Below are 14498 nucleotides of genomic sequence, written 5' to 3' on the forward strand. Positions count from 1 at the left end.
TATATAAAGATATAAAGAAGTTTGGAGAGCTGAAAGATTTAGAAACTGCTTATATCTTCTGTTAGATTTTCATTATAATATCCTTTGGTTATATTCCTATAACAAAAATACAGAGTATAAAATCTATTGTAGCGGAAGTTGTTGAAGTGTTAACATTGGTATTGAAGAAGAAATGCCTTGTTGTTGTTGCAGTTGTTACGTTTTCAATGTCCACAAAACTCAAGTGATGGAGTCGAGTCGATACACCCATCAAAATCGCTCAGCAACAATTGAGTTATAATGCAATTGGCAAACGTAAAGCAAATGTTGTTAACTTGCAGCAAGCGAGACGAAGACAGAATAAAAACTTCTAGTGGGTGAGAGAGGGGGCGGGACAACAGGAAGAGGAAGTCCGATTCAGGACATTGTTGCCTTGACCGTCTGCAAAAGTTTTGCGCAATGAAAATGACACATAAATAGCATCAACATTCAGCATCTCCAGGAACACAAATGTGATTACGATTATTCGTACGTCCAACTTCAATGAGGAGACTTCTGCTCTTCATCTTCTCTCTTCTACTTCTTCATGTTCTGTTTCTTCCTTATGTATGTATGTGGGAGTCACCTTTGTTTGTTGATGACTTTTGCTTGATTTGTGTGTGAGTGGGTGTGTGTGTGTGTGTGTGTGAGTCCATTATGGCTCTTATGAAATTTGGCACATAAATTGTATTATTGCATTTATGCTTGATTTTATTTCCGTTTGCCTTACAATCGCCATGTGATTGTGTGGGTGCTTAACTGCTTCAATATATATTTGTCTGTGTATGTGTGTGTTTGAGTGTATGTGTGTGTCCCTTTGTATTGACTGTTAAATTGGCTTTCGTTGCTTTTACGTCGCTTAAGTGAATTTGCCGTGAATTCGTCTTCGTCTTTGCTTTCAAATTGTCCTTTTATTTTTTCGACTGGTCACACTCACACACGGTTGGGTATGTGTGTGTCAGTGTTGTCAACTCTTGAGAAGCAAAAAAACGTGTTTTAACGAAAAGCTAAATGTTATTTAAAAAGAATCTGGAAATAAGCTGATGTTTGTTAACATTTTATTTGTATATTCATTTTCATTAACATCCAATAGCCTTTCAAAGCTTATCTTAATTATGTGGACTAAAAATATTTTTTATGGGGTTTAAAGGTTTTATTTAAATGGGAATCCTAGAGCTGTTTAAAAATTGTAATCTTGATTAACGTTAAATTGTGCATAATTGTTTCTTAAAGAAAAAAGCTGTTGTGGCAGCACTGTTGTGTGCAAGTGCTTACATTTCAACGGTTTCCTGGCTAAGCGCTTCACTCAATGCCCTGCACAATTTGAACTTCAATTAGCTGCATTGGCCAGGCTAATAAACGTTCTACTTACTTAACCTATACTCCCACTCACTCTCTGTCTCTTTCTCTCTCAAATGGTCGCTCTCCCGCTCTCCATTTTGTTGGTATACAATTACAAATGACGCGCCAGCGCCAGGCCGAAAGTCAATTAACGGAACTCGCATAAAAGCTCCACGCGCCTCGTCTGCTAATTGGAATTGAAACATAAATTAAAAGTCAAAGGAGAAGACGAAGATGAAAAGGAAGACATAGACGAAACGAAATGCAACTAAAACTTTACGACTTCTTCTGCTCACATATGTTCATATGTATGTGTGTCTGCCTGCATGCTTGATAGAGTGTGTGCGTGTAGGAGCCTTGGTCAATTCGTAACGTAACACCGCCGTACACGTAACGTTGTGCAATTTTACGTTTGTCGTAATGCACAGCAATTACAATAGTTTCCTATTGCCGTGCTTGTTGTTGTATGTGTTTCGGGCGCATTGACAGCTTAGATTAAGTGTAGACCGTAAATTTAGTTGGCTTTCTTTTTACTTCACGTCCAAAATATTTATGAGGTCAGTACAATTGCCAGTGGCAAGTGGAAATTATTTACTAACAATTACAAGTGTGACCTGTAAAGGCATTTGCAGCAGCTTTCACACACACACACACACACACACATACAAACACACATGAGCTCAAGCATGTTCTTCTTTCTAAACTTGCCTTCTTACTTTAACCCTTATTTATGCACTGTTTCTTTTTTACGTTCCAAACACTGTGCACCTGTAAATTATATAATTATTTTATATATTTTTTTAAATAAATTGCACATTTTGATTCATTGAATGGAATAAAAATAAGGAAAGGTAAAAAGAATAACTTAAAACATAGCTAAGAAGCTTAAGCCTAAATACACCCAATAAAAATCTTTAAAGCACCTTAAAAATAGCTTAATTGACAACAGTGTCTTGGACATAAATAAAAACAAACTTCAAATATATTTGTTTATAGTATTCTACATTTACTAATAAATGTCAATAATTTTGTGTTCAAAATTTAAACCAAATATATAAACTTAGATTTTATATTCAAAGCAAACAAAGGGCTGCCATACATTTTTGGAACACCCCTGAATAACAATTAAAATAAAATATATATAATTTTATTTTTGAATGTAGAATGACCGCGGGTATTAAACAATTTTTGCAGTTGTTTTTTTAAAAAAATAAATATCTATAGAAGGGTATTTCTAAGGGTTAAGGGCGCATTTAACCACAGCGATTCTAGAGTGTTATATTGCCAATCAGCTGCCCTCTGTCTTTGTCTTACATTCAAGCAACCCCAACCCTTATTCTTATTCCCTTTCCCACTCTCAAAACAATTCCCTCTCCTATGTGTGCGTGTGAGTGTTTGTGTGTGTGTGTGTTTTCTTACTCCTGGTTTATGGCACAAAGGGGACTTGGCTTCAATTTTCTTTATATTATAGCTTGATTTAATTTGACGTGAGACTTTGGAGCAGCCCTTGACCGTCACTTGAAATGAGAAAAAGCAACAACAACAAAAAAAAAACATCTTAAGAAATTGCGTGAAATAGGGCTAAAGAAAAGTTGACCAAGAAATGATTACAACTTACATTCTCAATGCGAAAATATTCAAATTTCCTAATGAAAATATTAACAATAACAAAAGTAAAAGTCATTTACCAGCTGCCAGATGCACGACAACAACAACAACAATAACAATAATAATAGCAATTCTCGGGGTGGTGAGCTGATCTGGCCGATTGATATAATTTCATTAAGCGACGTCGCCAACAACAACAACAACAACTTCTGCCAAGCAATTATTGTTGTTGTACTTTCAATGAAATGTCTCAGAAAGCGACACGCCCACAAAACACGCCCAGGATAAAACTTCTGAAGGGGGCGAACAAGAAAATAACGAAAAATATTCATAAAAAAAATATGATAATGAAAATGCATAAACTGGAAGAGAGAAAGAGAGAGAGAGAGAGAGAAAGTGTGAGAGAGCGAGAGGGGTAGTCTGTTTAGAGGGCTCGAAGAGTGTCGAAAACTCATTAAAACTTTTTACAGCCCATTTAAAAGCAATTTGTAAATTGCGAGCAAAGTGTGAAGAAAACTCAAATAATTATTATTTATTTATATACAAAGAATATATACAAAAATATGTATAAATCATTTATATATATATGTGATGAAAAACTATAAAGAAAATATAAAATGTAATTTTTGCAAAAATATTTCTTAAATCATTATTAAATTTACTTCCTTTTTATTAGTTTACCGAATTTAATGCATAAATTCCTTTGATTCGGCAATCATTTTGAGTCCGTGTAAAGTACTCGCAATCGCAGACATTAAATCACATTTCCGCACATTTCTTGGGGTATAAGAAAAATTGTGTTAGCTGCGGTTGCCACACCCTCCACGCCCACCCCCCCCCATTCCTTTTCTCCTGCTGCCACTTAAATATTCAAAGGGAAAAGTTCTTCTACACCTTTGCTGTAGCGTCGGCTTTTCCTGGTTTATTTCTTATTATTCATACGTTGCTTGTTTTTTTCCTTGTGTGTGTGTGTGCAGCGCCCAAAATTCCCACAGGATGCAACTCAAAGCGGACGTCGTGGAAGGTTACCCCAGGCTAAGAAGAGCAGGGAACAGGAGTCTTAATATATGCAGCATGCACGTCAAACGTTTTTACGGACTCGCAACATTTATTTACGCTCACATGGAAATCGTTCTGAAGGTGGCACATTCTTTCAATTTTGGAGAACATAATATGAAAATATCAATGTCCAAGCATATAAAATATGAACAAGCAAAAAAATTATTTAAACTTAGCGACAATTAAATGTTACCAGGGACGTCGTATATAGTTGGCGCTGCCAGACTGTTTAAAATAGTCGAGACATTGTTTTCATCGATTGCTGCCAACATATCGATAAGTCGCCGGTTGCCGCTATTTATTATTAGCAAAACTGTTTCTTGTGAAATATTTTTAAAATGAGCTTGCATTGGTTAGAACTTTAATACAAAATATAGTAATGTGGCAATATCACTTTTGTGAAATGAAAAAATTAACGTTGCAATTGACGTCACCACTACTTAGCGCCATCTCTTGTCTGTTTGCAAAAAATACCCCACCGATGTTTATTTTACGATGGAAAACGATGAAAAAAGTGGGAAGTAAAACAAAATATTCGATATGTCGATAGTGCTCTACTCAGCCGCCAGCTATTTTTGTGAAACTGCTTGTCAAAATTAACCGAAAATATATTTCCATTTATAAGTTTTCGAGTCGGTGTTGATGCGACAACAGCGGATTTAACGTATCAATATTGCAAGATAGATTGAAAATTAATAAAATATAATAGCAACACCGGATTGCAAAAATACAGCGCGGTAGTGTGAGAGAGAGAGAGTGCAAAAGAGAGCAGCGAATGTGATTCGATTGGCAAAAACGACACAGCGATACACCGCGACATCGACACCGATTATCTTCCCCCCTCCATTTGGCCAGCTAGCCGTCTGTTTTTTTTTTTTGCAGTGAAAGGTAAAGAAATTAACAGATTTAACACCCGCAATTGACAATAGAGAGACAAGACAGCAGCGGACGGCCGATAAAATGTTAATAAACCTAAAGGTGAAAACTTTAGATGCGCGCACACACGAATTCAGCATCGACAATGAGGTAAGTGTGTGTGCGTGTGTGTGTGTGTGGGAACTTTTTCCCTCATACATACATGCATGCGCATACATATATTTGATGTTTTTGAGGTTGTGTGTTTTGACTAAAAACCCGCTTGTCTCATTGCAGATAACCATACGTCAGTTCAAGGATCAAATTGCCGAAAAGACGAACATTGCCGCCGAAAATCAACGCATCATTTACCAGGGCCGGGTTCTGGCCGACGATAAGCAAGTCAAGGAATACGGTGAGTCATTTGTCGCCATGTCTTCGCCAGCTGTTCCAACATTCCCCTAACAATTGTTCCTCTTCCGCTCTCTCTCTCTCTCGCTCCCGCAGATGTCGATGGCAAAGTGCTGCACGTTGCCGAGCGTCCGCCGTTCTCGCAGCGCGGCGCCAACGCCACAAATAACGATGAACCGATGCGCGGTGGCTTCCGCAACATGGCCGGACGTCCGGCTCCGAGATTGCGCAATTCGCCGTATTTCCGAGCACTCGACGGCATGCTGGTGGGCACCATGGCCATACCAGTGAACAACGGACCATTGACCGCCACTGGGGTAAATCCTGATCTAGAATCTGTTAATCTTTCAATCTAATCCTGTGTCTTCTTTGCAGACTCGCACGCCGCCGAATCGTTTTCCCAACTCCTCGTCGTTCTGCATTAATCGCATCACCGTTGCACTTCACATGATCGATTGCGCCAACAATATAGCCGCCTATCTGGAGAATCCCGAGGTTGGCTTGAACAATCAATCGCTGGACATTTTGCAGCGTGGTCGCTGGACCATGGAATCGACGGTCGTCGAGGTGGGCGTCTCCTCAACGGACATGCCACGCAACAACAACATCATTGATATGGTGCAGGATGCAGTCACGGCGGCACTGTCCCGCAACACACCCGGACGCAACTATACGGTGGTGCAGCTGCCCACGGTTTACACGAACGAGGGGGGAGAAGCGCAGCAGCAACGTGCCGGCAATGAGGGAGGCAGCGAGGGAGCTGCGGGTGGAGCCGCCGGCAGCAGCGATACGAGTGAGGAGACCACAGCCGCCGCTGCGGTGATCATTGAGGATGTCATCGAGACGGATGACGAAGCAGCCGATGGTAGCATGACATTGCCCGGTGACGACGAACGATCCGCCTCGCCACAGGCAGCGTCAGGCTCCAACGCCGAGGATGTGGATGCCACAGCGGCTGCTGAGGACAATGGCTCCAATGTGGCCGTGACTGGCATTGGTCCACGGCGTCGAACACGTCCTCAGGTCCTGGCGAATGTCATTCAACGTTATCGCACTGTGCAGACTCGTCTGTCGCCCTTCGTGGATCGCTACTACGAGATACTGGAACAGGATCCCGCCTTTGAGGAGCAGGACAATGCAGTCCGCGAGAATGCTCAGCGCATCTTTGATCGCGTCTCGGAGGCATTCCACTATCTATCGCATGCCCAGCATGCCATCTCGGATCTGATGCTGGATCTATCGCAGCCAGGACCACGTGTGCTCACCTGCCGTCCCATACTCGTGGAACAGAGCGGCTACATTCGCTCGAACAATATATTCACGCCCAATTTGGTCGGTTCGCCACTTCCAGACTTAACGCATACACCTGCAGGTCCGGTGCTCGCTGTGCCCATGTTCCCGCCGCAATCCGGAGTCGTTGCCACGCCGGCGACTGCAACTGCAACCGCTGCACCTGTTGCAACCAATCCCGCCCCAGAGCCAGTCGGGAATCAGCTGTTTGAACAACGACGGAGACAAGCTCTAGAAGCTGCCGAGAACCGACAGATCGCGGCTGTAGCCGCTGAAGCAGCCACTGCAGCTGCTGTCGCCGCCGGCTTGGTCTCAGCCAGCGACAACGTCGAGGATCCTGTGGATGAGCCCATGGTTGCACCACCAACTGCCCCCGCAGCTGGTAATCAGCCACATCAACAGCCACGTCCAGAAATGGGTGAGTCTCAGTTAAATCTATAAAATTCACTTCAACAATTTCCTAGATAAAAACATTTGAAAATGAAACACCTTAACCATTGTCGGACTTTATAGATGAGCACGAGGAGCGTTCTGTAGTTGGTGATGGATCACCATCACCCACGCCAAGGTTTCGTCTGTATGTGCCTGTGCCATTGCCACCACCCAGTAGGTCTACCCTCCTTTTTGTGCCGCCTGTTTGTTATTGTCTCCCCAATGAAGCATATTGTTCCTTAAGAGTCGGTTCTTGTCTTCATTTCCTGATGCTAATCATCATGGGGGGTTTTAATTGCTAACAACATATCTAATAAATCTAAATAGATATATAAATTAGAGACCAATTTCATTGATCCTTTGTGATCTGTTTCTGAACTGAATCTTTATCTGATTATAATTATTTTAGGGGCACTCATATAAAGTTGTTAATGATTCAACTATCATTTAATAACCTTATTTAAATAGTGTGTATGATAATTTGCACATCTATTAAGATCTTCCAAATACAGCTAAATTTGAGTTTCCCCTTGTTATTCAGAAAAGATATATAATGAATCTATATTCTTGGCTTTACAGAAAGGGAAATAAAAGTGTTATTATTTTAAAATTTCATGCAGCTTGTTATCCTCAATTTATTTTCTTGTACATTTTACAATAGTTTAGTTTGGATAAGAAATGCAGCCTAAAACAATTTTTGTTCAGTTAATTTAATAATGCATTGTTTCTGCTTTTTTTTAAAATACTTTTGAAATTGTTTTTAAGCATTTGACATTGTTTTTTATAACACGGTTTTTTTTATGTACTAATGCAGTTATTTAAACAGTCAATTCAAAGATGTAAGCTTGACTTAAATTCTAGCCACGAGTAATTTAATTAAAGCTTTTGTTGTTCTAATAATTTATTCATTTGCGCTATGCAGCAACTGTTATAATTGTATAAACAACCAGGTTGAAATTCTAGAGATTTCTAGATAATTCCATAGTTACCTATTTAATTGGCTTATCGTAAAAATTGCAATTAAGCTTAGCTGTTGCGCAATAAACTGTTGTTTATTTGCATTTTCATTGTTTTTCTTTCTGCAATCTTAAAATAGTAACTCAATAAGCTAATTTACTTAAATCTTTGCAGATCCTCAGGTTCAAATGGCGCGCCTGATACAGGCCGTGGTTAACAGTGCAACGAATGATGCCGATATACACGTGGGATTCAATGCACCCAACATCATGTCCATCAATTTGCCCGTGCATATGATGACAGCTGCTGTGCATCCTCAGGGACGCCCAGCAGCCGCCACCGATGGCACAGGAGCTGGGGAAACAAATGCATCTGCTCCAAGTGCAGCTGGAGGCGCCACTGCAACCTCGGGTGGCACACGCAGTGGGGAACCTGGTGCAGATGTGCACGTGGGATTCAATGTACCCAACATAATGTCGATTAATTTACCTGTGCATATGATGACAGCTGCTGTGCATCCACAGGGACGTCCATCAGCCGCCACAGACGGCACAGGAGCTGGTGAAACGACAGGCGCTGCGGCAGGTGGAGCAGCTGCTTCGACCTCAAGCGGCACACGAAGCGGGGAGCAACGTGCAAATACATTACCCACAACGGCGACACAGACGCGTTCCACATCGCGACCCCAAATACAAATTGGTGGCAACAACAATTGGGCTGGCAGGATTGCACCGACGCACACCGCCTTCGATCGCTTCTTGCCCTGCAACAGTCATCACATTCGGGAGCCAGAACCCTTGCCCCAAAACAACAACAATAATAACAACAACAATAGCAGCAACAACAGCAATCGCAGAGCGGCAACCGCAGATGCAGACGCGGGTTCCATTGGTGAGTAACTATTTAACCAAATCATAAGTTAGTCTCTATATCACAGCAAATGTTACATGCATATACAAATGTATGCTCACTTAGACAGATATCCTTAATTTCTCGGGCGGTTCACGACTTCGCCTCGCCACGTTGTATGCTTTCTTCATCCTAACACAATTCACCAGAGATGTAAACCGCGTTTCTCCCTTCGAGCCAAAACAAATCCCATTCGAAATTTGTAGAGTAATTTTCAGACTTTTATCCATTTTGAGAACCACATTAATTTAGGTGTTGTTTAAATTATTATAATCTTACATTATTAATATGACTTTCCTGTTCTAACTATATTTTATAGTTAACTGATTTTGTTGAAATCTGATAGGTAAAAGTGGGACTAATTTTAGGGGTTTTTATAGTGAAATATCTAAGAATTTCAGTAGTGCGAATTTATTCAAAGTTAATGCAGGACAATTTCTGAATTTGTAATATAAATAATATCAAACATTTGTATTTTAAAATGCAATTGATACAGAACAAAGAAAGGAAAGAAATTAATTTCATTTAATATGATTTATATATGCATATAACAGTTTTTAAAAGGGACGGAAGAGTCTCGGAGGAGAAAAATGAGTGCTCGAATTTAAATAAGTAATATGAATATATTATCTTGAAATTGTCAAAAATTTGATGAGGTGGAAATTGACATACAAACTGTACGAGCAATTAAATAAATTTGCAATTATAAGTCTCATTATTTCTGGGGAATTGTAGCTTAGCTTGTGTGATCTTATCTCAGATAAATATCTACATAGGCTGAAAGGCGTTTATGAGATTATCTCAGAGTTTTATTGTCAGAGGAATTGGCATCGTCGGTTTGCATCTCTGACATCTAATTTGCATTCTATTCGTTGTCATCATAGTCATCGCAACTCGCTTGCCGCGTGGCCAAAGCGGCACGAGCACGAACACGAGTCTTTTGCGGGCGCGACGTCGTGCCGGCAATCGTGAGAACAGAGCTAGAGGCTTGCCGGGAATAGCAAGTGGCACCGTTGGTGCCGTTGGGAGTGGGAACGGTAGCGGTAGCGGTGGCAGTTCTGTTGCTATTGCTGGTGGCAGCTCAGTTTCATCTAATCGCCGTGCTCGGCCATCGATCAATAATCGGCCGATGCAAAGAACCATATCCAGATTTATGTCCGCTATGTCTATGTTTGACAATATGTTGGTAACTAATGTGAGAAATCATGCGCAAACAGCTTTGGGTGGCCCTGACATCGCCGTTGCTGTCACTGGGACAGTCAACACAGCCAATGCCAATGCCAATGCCGCATCATCCACAGGAGCAGCAGCAGCATCAGCAGTTGCAGCAGGACCTGTCGTTGGCTCCGGTTCCGGCTCCGGTTCCTCCAGTTCCGGCATTGCAGCTGCGGAGATGAGCAACCTGCGTGCCCAGCTGCGAAGTTTCCTGCATCACAGCGTCTTCGAGGGCGCGCCCATCAACGAGGAGACAATGCCCACAGCCATTGGCCGTGCCCTGGAGTGGTTTGGCGATAGTCTTCTCTATCTGCCACAATATGAGCAACCGGAGTACAATTCCCGTGACTCGGTGTGCAACACGCTGCGTCAGAGTCTGCGTCTGATCATCGAGCTGTGCAATGCTTCTGGAACTGGAGTTGATGCCCACTTTGAGCAGCGGTTGAAGCAAATCTGCGAACAGTTTCGCAAGCGACTCTACAGCGTGCTCTTCCTGTGCCTGGGCAGCGCCAATGCGGAGCTCTACTGGCGTCAACTGATGCGTCTGCTATGTGTGCCTCTGCGTTCAAGTAAGTTATCCACAATATCCATTTCAATAACCCATTAATACTTTAATTCTCCTACAGACTTTCGCAATGAAGCCTTGCAGTTCTTGTGCATCTACATTGACCCAACAATTCCAGCACACACGGACACCGCAGATGCCCAACAGTTCCTGGTGCTGCGCAATGCGCAGTCGACACTTCCCACAGACGTCGCTGTGAGTTAACAATCTTCTTCTTCTGTTTTATTTGGAACTCATGTAAAGCGCAACTAATAGCAACCTTTCGTTGCGCCTCCGCCGCTTGCCTTTCCTTCACAGCCGCCGCCGGAGCAGCAATCCCTTGACAGCGACATTGAAATGGCCGACGTTGCCACCAGCAGCAGCAGCAGCAGTGCCACAGAACTGGAGACGCCACTACCCACTGTTTCAGTTGGCTCTGAGCCTTGGCACAACAATTTCGTGAATGATTGGTTGCCGGTCATAACGCGGGACTTGCAGACGCAATCAGAGGTGAGTTTACATTAATTCCATGCAGGGATCACAAATTTGTTAATTTATTATTTATTATTTGTTTTTGTTTTTTATGCAGCAGAACCGAGCACAGCCTCCGTATTCCGATGCCTACATATCCGGCATGTCAGCAAAGCGACGCAAAATCATTCAGACGGAGAAGCCGTCATCGAACGTGGAGTGCCTCATTGCCAGCGGAGTGCAGCGTGCAATACAGAGCACTGGACTGGGGGCACAAAATGCTACCGGCGGCAATCCTGTCGTGAATCCAGATCTTGTGATTGGCGCTATTGCGCACGATGCCGTTGTACAGGCATCCTATACGGATTCCGTGCGCTCGAATGCCCGGGAGCGTATCAAGCAGGATGTTGATTACAAGGCAAGCAAATATCCGCAGATCGCCAAGTTCACTGAGCAAAAGTAGGAGATAGTAAAATGACTATAGAGTTGGCTTAGTGCTTGTTGTAAATTTTACTTTAATGAAAATACTGTATTTAATTTAGTTATTGAATAAGTTCTCTTTAAAAGCTGGCGGCAAACTATCTGTCTGCCTGGCAACGACGACGAGAGGTCACAAGAAGTGCTCGGAAGTGCATGCTTCAATTTAATATACATAAGCATAAAACTTATATACCGCTGATATACATACATACAACCACATACATATATATATATATATATATAAACAATAATTAATTGCAAAAAGTACACGAAATTGAAGGTCTAACATTTTATGACAACTGCATAAAAGAAAGCTAAATAAAAGTACATACACACACACAGAACATATCAAATCTAATTTCTGATCTGATCCCGCACACGTTGTTCTTATTGCTAACTCTTAAAATAATTAATGCAAATGTCCATGGCGTCCCCAAGTCGGATGACGCAGTGACCAGCAGACAAAGCCGTGACGACAGCCAAATATTTTAGCCATAATTAAGCGTCCCATTGACGTGATCCATGGAATGTGCGCCTGATCATTTCCGTTCTATCTGGAATCTGCAGTATCTCGAGTGCCCAAATTGTGGAATGTGCAGAGTCAATTGTCCATATATTACAACAATAGCAACTATCACTCCGCATATTTTTCGTAGAAAAACAACCAAATTTATTTCACATGACTTGATAATGCTTCGGCATCTGGCCAAAATCGACGTTGACGGACTATAAAAAAAGGAAACACGAAAAATTTGTCACATTAAAATGTTGATATAATTTATTGGCAAAAAGAGACAGAAAATAAGATATGAAAAATATGAAAGTGAATAAATTATAATTAATATTTGACTGTCGTTTGTTTCTTAAAATAATTTTACGTGAAATGATTGGACTTTAAAAATAGCCTAGCTACGCAATCGTTGAATATTTTTAATACGATTAATTGATTTTACTCGTGTCAATGTTTCATTTAACAAAACTTTTTTTTATTATATCCTATTTTATTATAGTTGCTTATGGTTCCTAAAATAATTTAACACTAAATTTTAACGATTTTTTGGGATCTTCTATTTTTTTTAAATAAATAAATCTTTACTTGTTTCCATTGTCAAAGCAATTGCTTGACATACTGTATATAGTCCTTGAGGGGCGTAGACTTGTAACGGTCACACTAAAAATAACCGTGCAACGCCTGCCCGATTTTTGTGGGCGTGTGTGTCATCAAGCCAAGTTTGAGACGCGAGTTGCGATTCTTGCTGCAAGCCATAAGAAAATTGCCACTTGCCGGGAGCCAATGATTAATTGCAGCATCAACAGCAGCAGCATCAGCAGTGGCAGGCGCACAAGGGGAAAGGAGTGGGCACGGTGGGACGGGACGGTGAGGGGCGGGGCAGCTGGCTGCGTTGGCACGCGCATTGCAGGCGGAATTCGTGTGGAATTTGCGGCGACAGACGGAATTTTTAAAGGGGGCTTTGGTTAATTATGTATGCGCTGTGCCCAGCAATGGCAACGGCCAGAACTTCAAAATAAATTAAGGCTGCGGACTTTGATGCATGGTGCATGCTACATGCAGCATGCAGTTGCTACTGCTCCTCCTCCTCCTTCGATTTAATGTGGCGCCTGGCAAACTGCAATAAGGCGGCGCCAGTTGCCACTGTAGCTTGTAATGGACAAGTTTGAAACGTAATTATTGTTGATTTATTAGGCAGACCGGTGAATTTTTTTGGCTGCAATTATGCAGACGGATTAAAGGTGTAAGCTATAAAATACCCTTAAAACAGTGCAGAATATTAGAGTCTTATTTTGAAAATTTTGACTGTTAATAAATAACAAAACTATTGTAAATAAAAATAAAAAAAATAACTTTAAAGTATAAGCAAAGGTTTATAAGAAATATTTGTGTTCAGCGCTTTCACTCGAAGCAGCGTGTTTGCTGTGTTCTTGCATTGGATAGGTTCATCAATTATTTGTCAGACATTGCAAAATATAATGATTTGAGGGTTGTAAGCTGTTGGCTGCCGTTAGCTGATTTAAAGCATCACTTGCAAAAACTACAGGGTATCAAATTGGCCTGCCAGATGTGATGAATCTTTACGCATGATTGTCATCGGCAACAACAACAGCAATAACAAATCACAACAAGCCGGCTCATTCAGTTTATGTGCTCCAAGCATTGCGAGATTATTTTGTGCAGTTGGAACATCATAATTAAAAACATTTCTCGATGATGCTGAGATAAAGATATTGTGTTTACACACATGATTTAAAAAACGCATGTGGCAGCATCTGTGTGTGTGTGTGTGTGTGTGTGTGTATAAGGACAATTTATCAGCAGTGCGTAAAAGCAGCAGCAACATTGAAAGATAAACAACAACATGTAAACACATGATACTCGTAATGATCATGTTGCCCCATACATAGATACGTGTACGAGCACCAAGGCATAGTTCCATAGGTTCCTAGGAAACGAACCCAAGTCTCAACTCAACTTACAACATGCACATGTGGCTGCAACTTCCAGCAGCAGCAGCAGCAACAACAACAACAACAGCACTCGCAGCAGCAGCAGCAGCAGCTCAAAGGGGGCATCTAAAACACGCACAAAACAGACAGCGGCGCCGGCGCCGACTTGCTGCCAGATGAGACTGAGATTGAGATTGAGATTGACGCCTGGCGCCGCACACAGGAACACATGTAATTGAGTGTTGGCGCTGGACAATTACATAGGTAACAGTTGCAACAACAGCAGCAGCAATCGACATCGTCAGCAGCTCATTATTTTGTGGTCAATATCAAGCAAACAAGCAACCAATACTGCAAACCAAACTGGATCATAAAATGATACTTTGAAAAAATATACTCCAATAATACACTTTCTCAAACAAAACTTAACACTATTTTATATTTT

The 14498-nt window shown here is 41.5% G+C and overlaps 1 protein-coding gene across 4 annotated transcripts; it reads left to right on the top strand.

Annotated features, from left to right (window-relative positions):
- The first annotated feature begins 4552 nt into the window (after positions 1–4552).
- On the top strand, positions 4553–11934 carry LOC117787331 (large proline-rich protein BAG6). Of its 4 annotated transcripts, XM_034625829.1 has the most exons (10): positions 4553–5052; positions 5179–5296; positions 5389–5609; positions 5668–7000; positions 8146–8432; positions 8496–8862; positions 10098–10664; positions 10722–10855; positions 10916–11149; positions 11229–11934. In XM_034625829.1, the coding sequence occupies exons 1-10, from the start codon at positions 4987–4989 to the stop codon at positions 11571–11573; spliced, it is 3672 nt and encodes a 1223-aa protein (XP_034481720.1). In that variant the 5' UTR covers positions 4553–4986; the 3' UTR covers positions 11574–11934. The 4 variants fall into 4 exon arrangements, with proteins under 4 accessions (XP_034481720.1, XP_034481717.1, XP_034481718.1 ...); XM_034625826.1 differs by having other exon boundaries at positions 8146–8862; XM_034625827.1 differs by having other exon boundaries at positions 8146–8862; positions 11232–11934.
- Positions 11935–14498: the final 2564 nt, after the last annotated feature.

This window comes from Drosophila innubila, assembly GCF_004354385.1.
Source record: "Drosophila innubila isolate TH190305 chromosome 3L unlocalized genomic scaffold, UK_Dinn_1.0 0_D_3L, whole genome shotgun sequence".
NCBI lineage: Eukaryota > Metazoa > Arthropoda > Insecta > Diptera > Drosophilidae > Drosophila > Drosophila innubila.

What these genes read in the sequence shown, in the direction of transcription:
- LOC117787331 (XM_034625826.1), top strand. Translation starts at nt 4,987, where the DNA reads ATGTTAATAAACCTAAAGGTGAAAACTTTAGATGCGCGCACACACGAA. An exon ending in CACTTCCCACAGACGTCGCT is followed by an intron (nt 10,856 to 10,915) that starts GTGAGTTAACAA and finishes CGCAACTAATAG; the next exon opens with CAACCTTTCGTTGCGCCTCC. An exon ending in ACTTGCAGACGCAATCAGAG is followed by an intron (nt 11,150 to 11,228) that starts GTGAGTTTACAT and finishes TTTTTTATGCAG; the next exon opens with CAGAACCGAGCACAGCCTCC.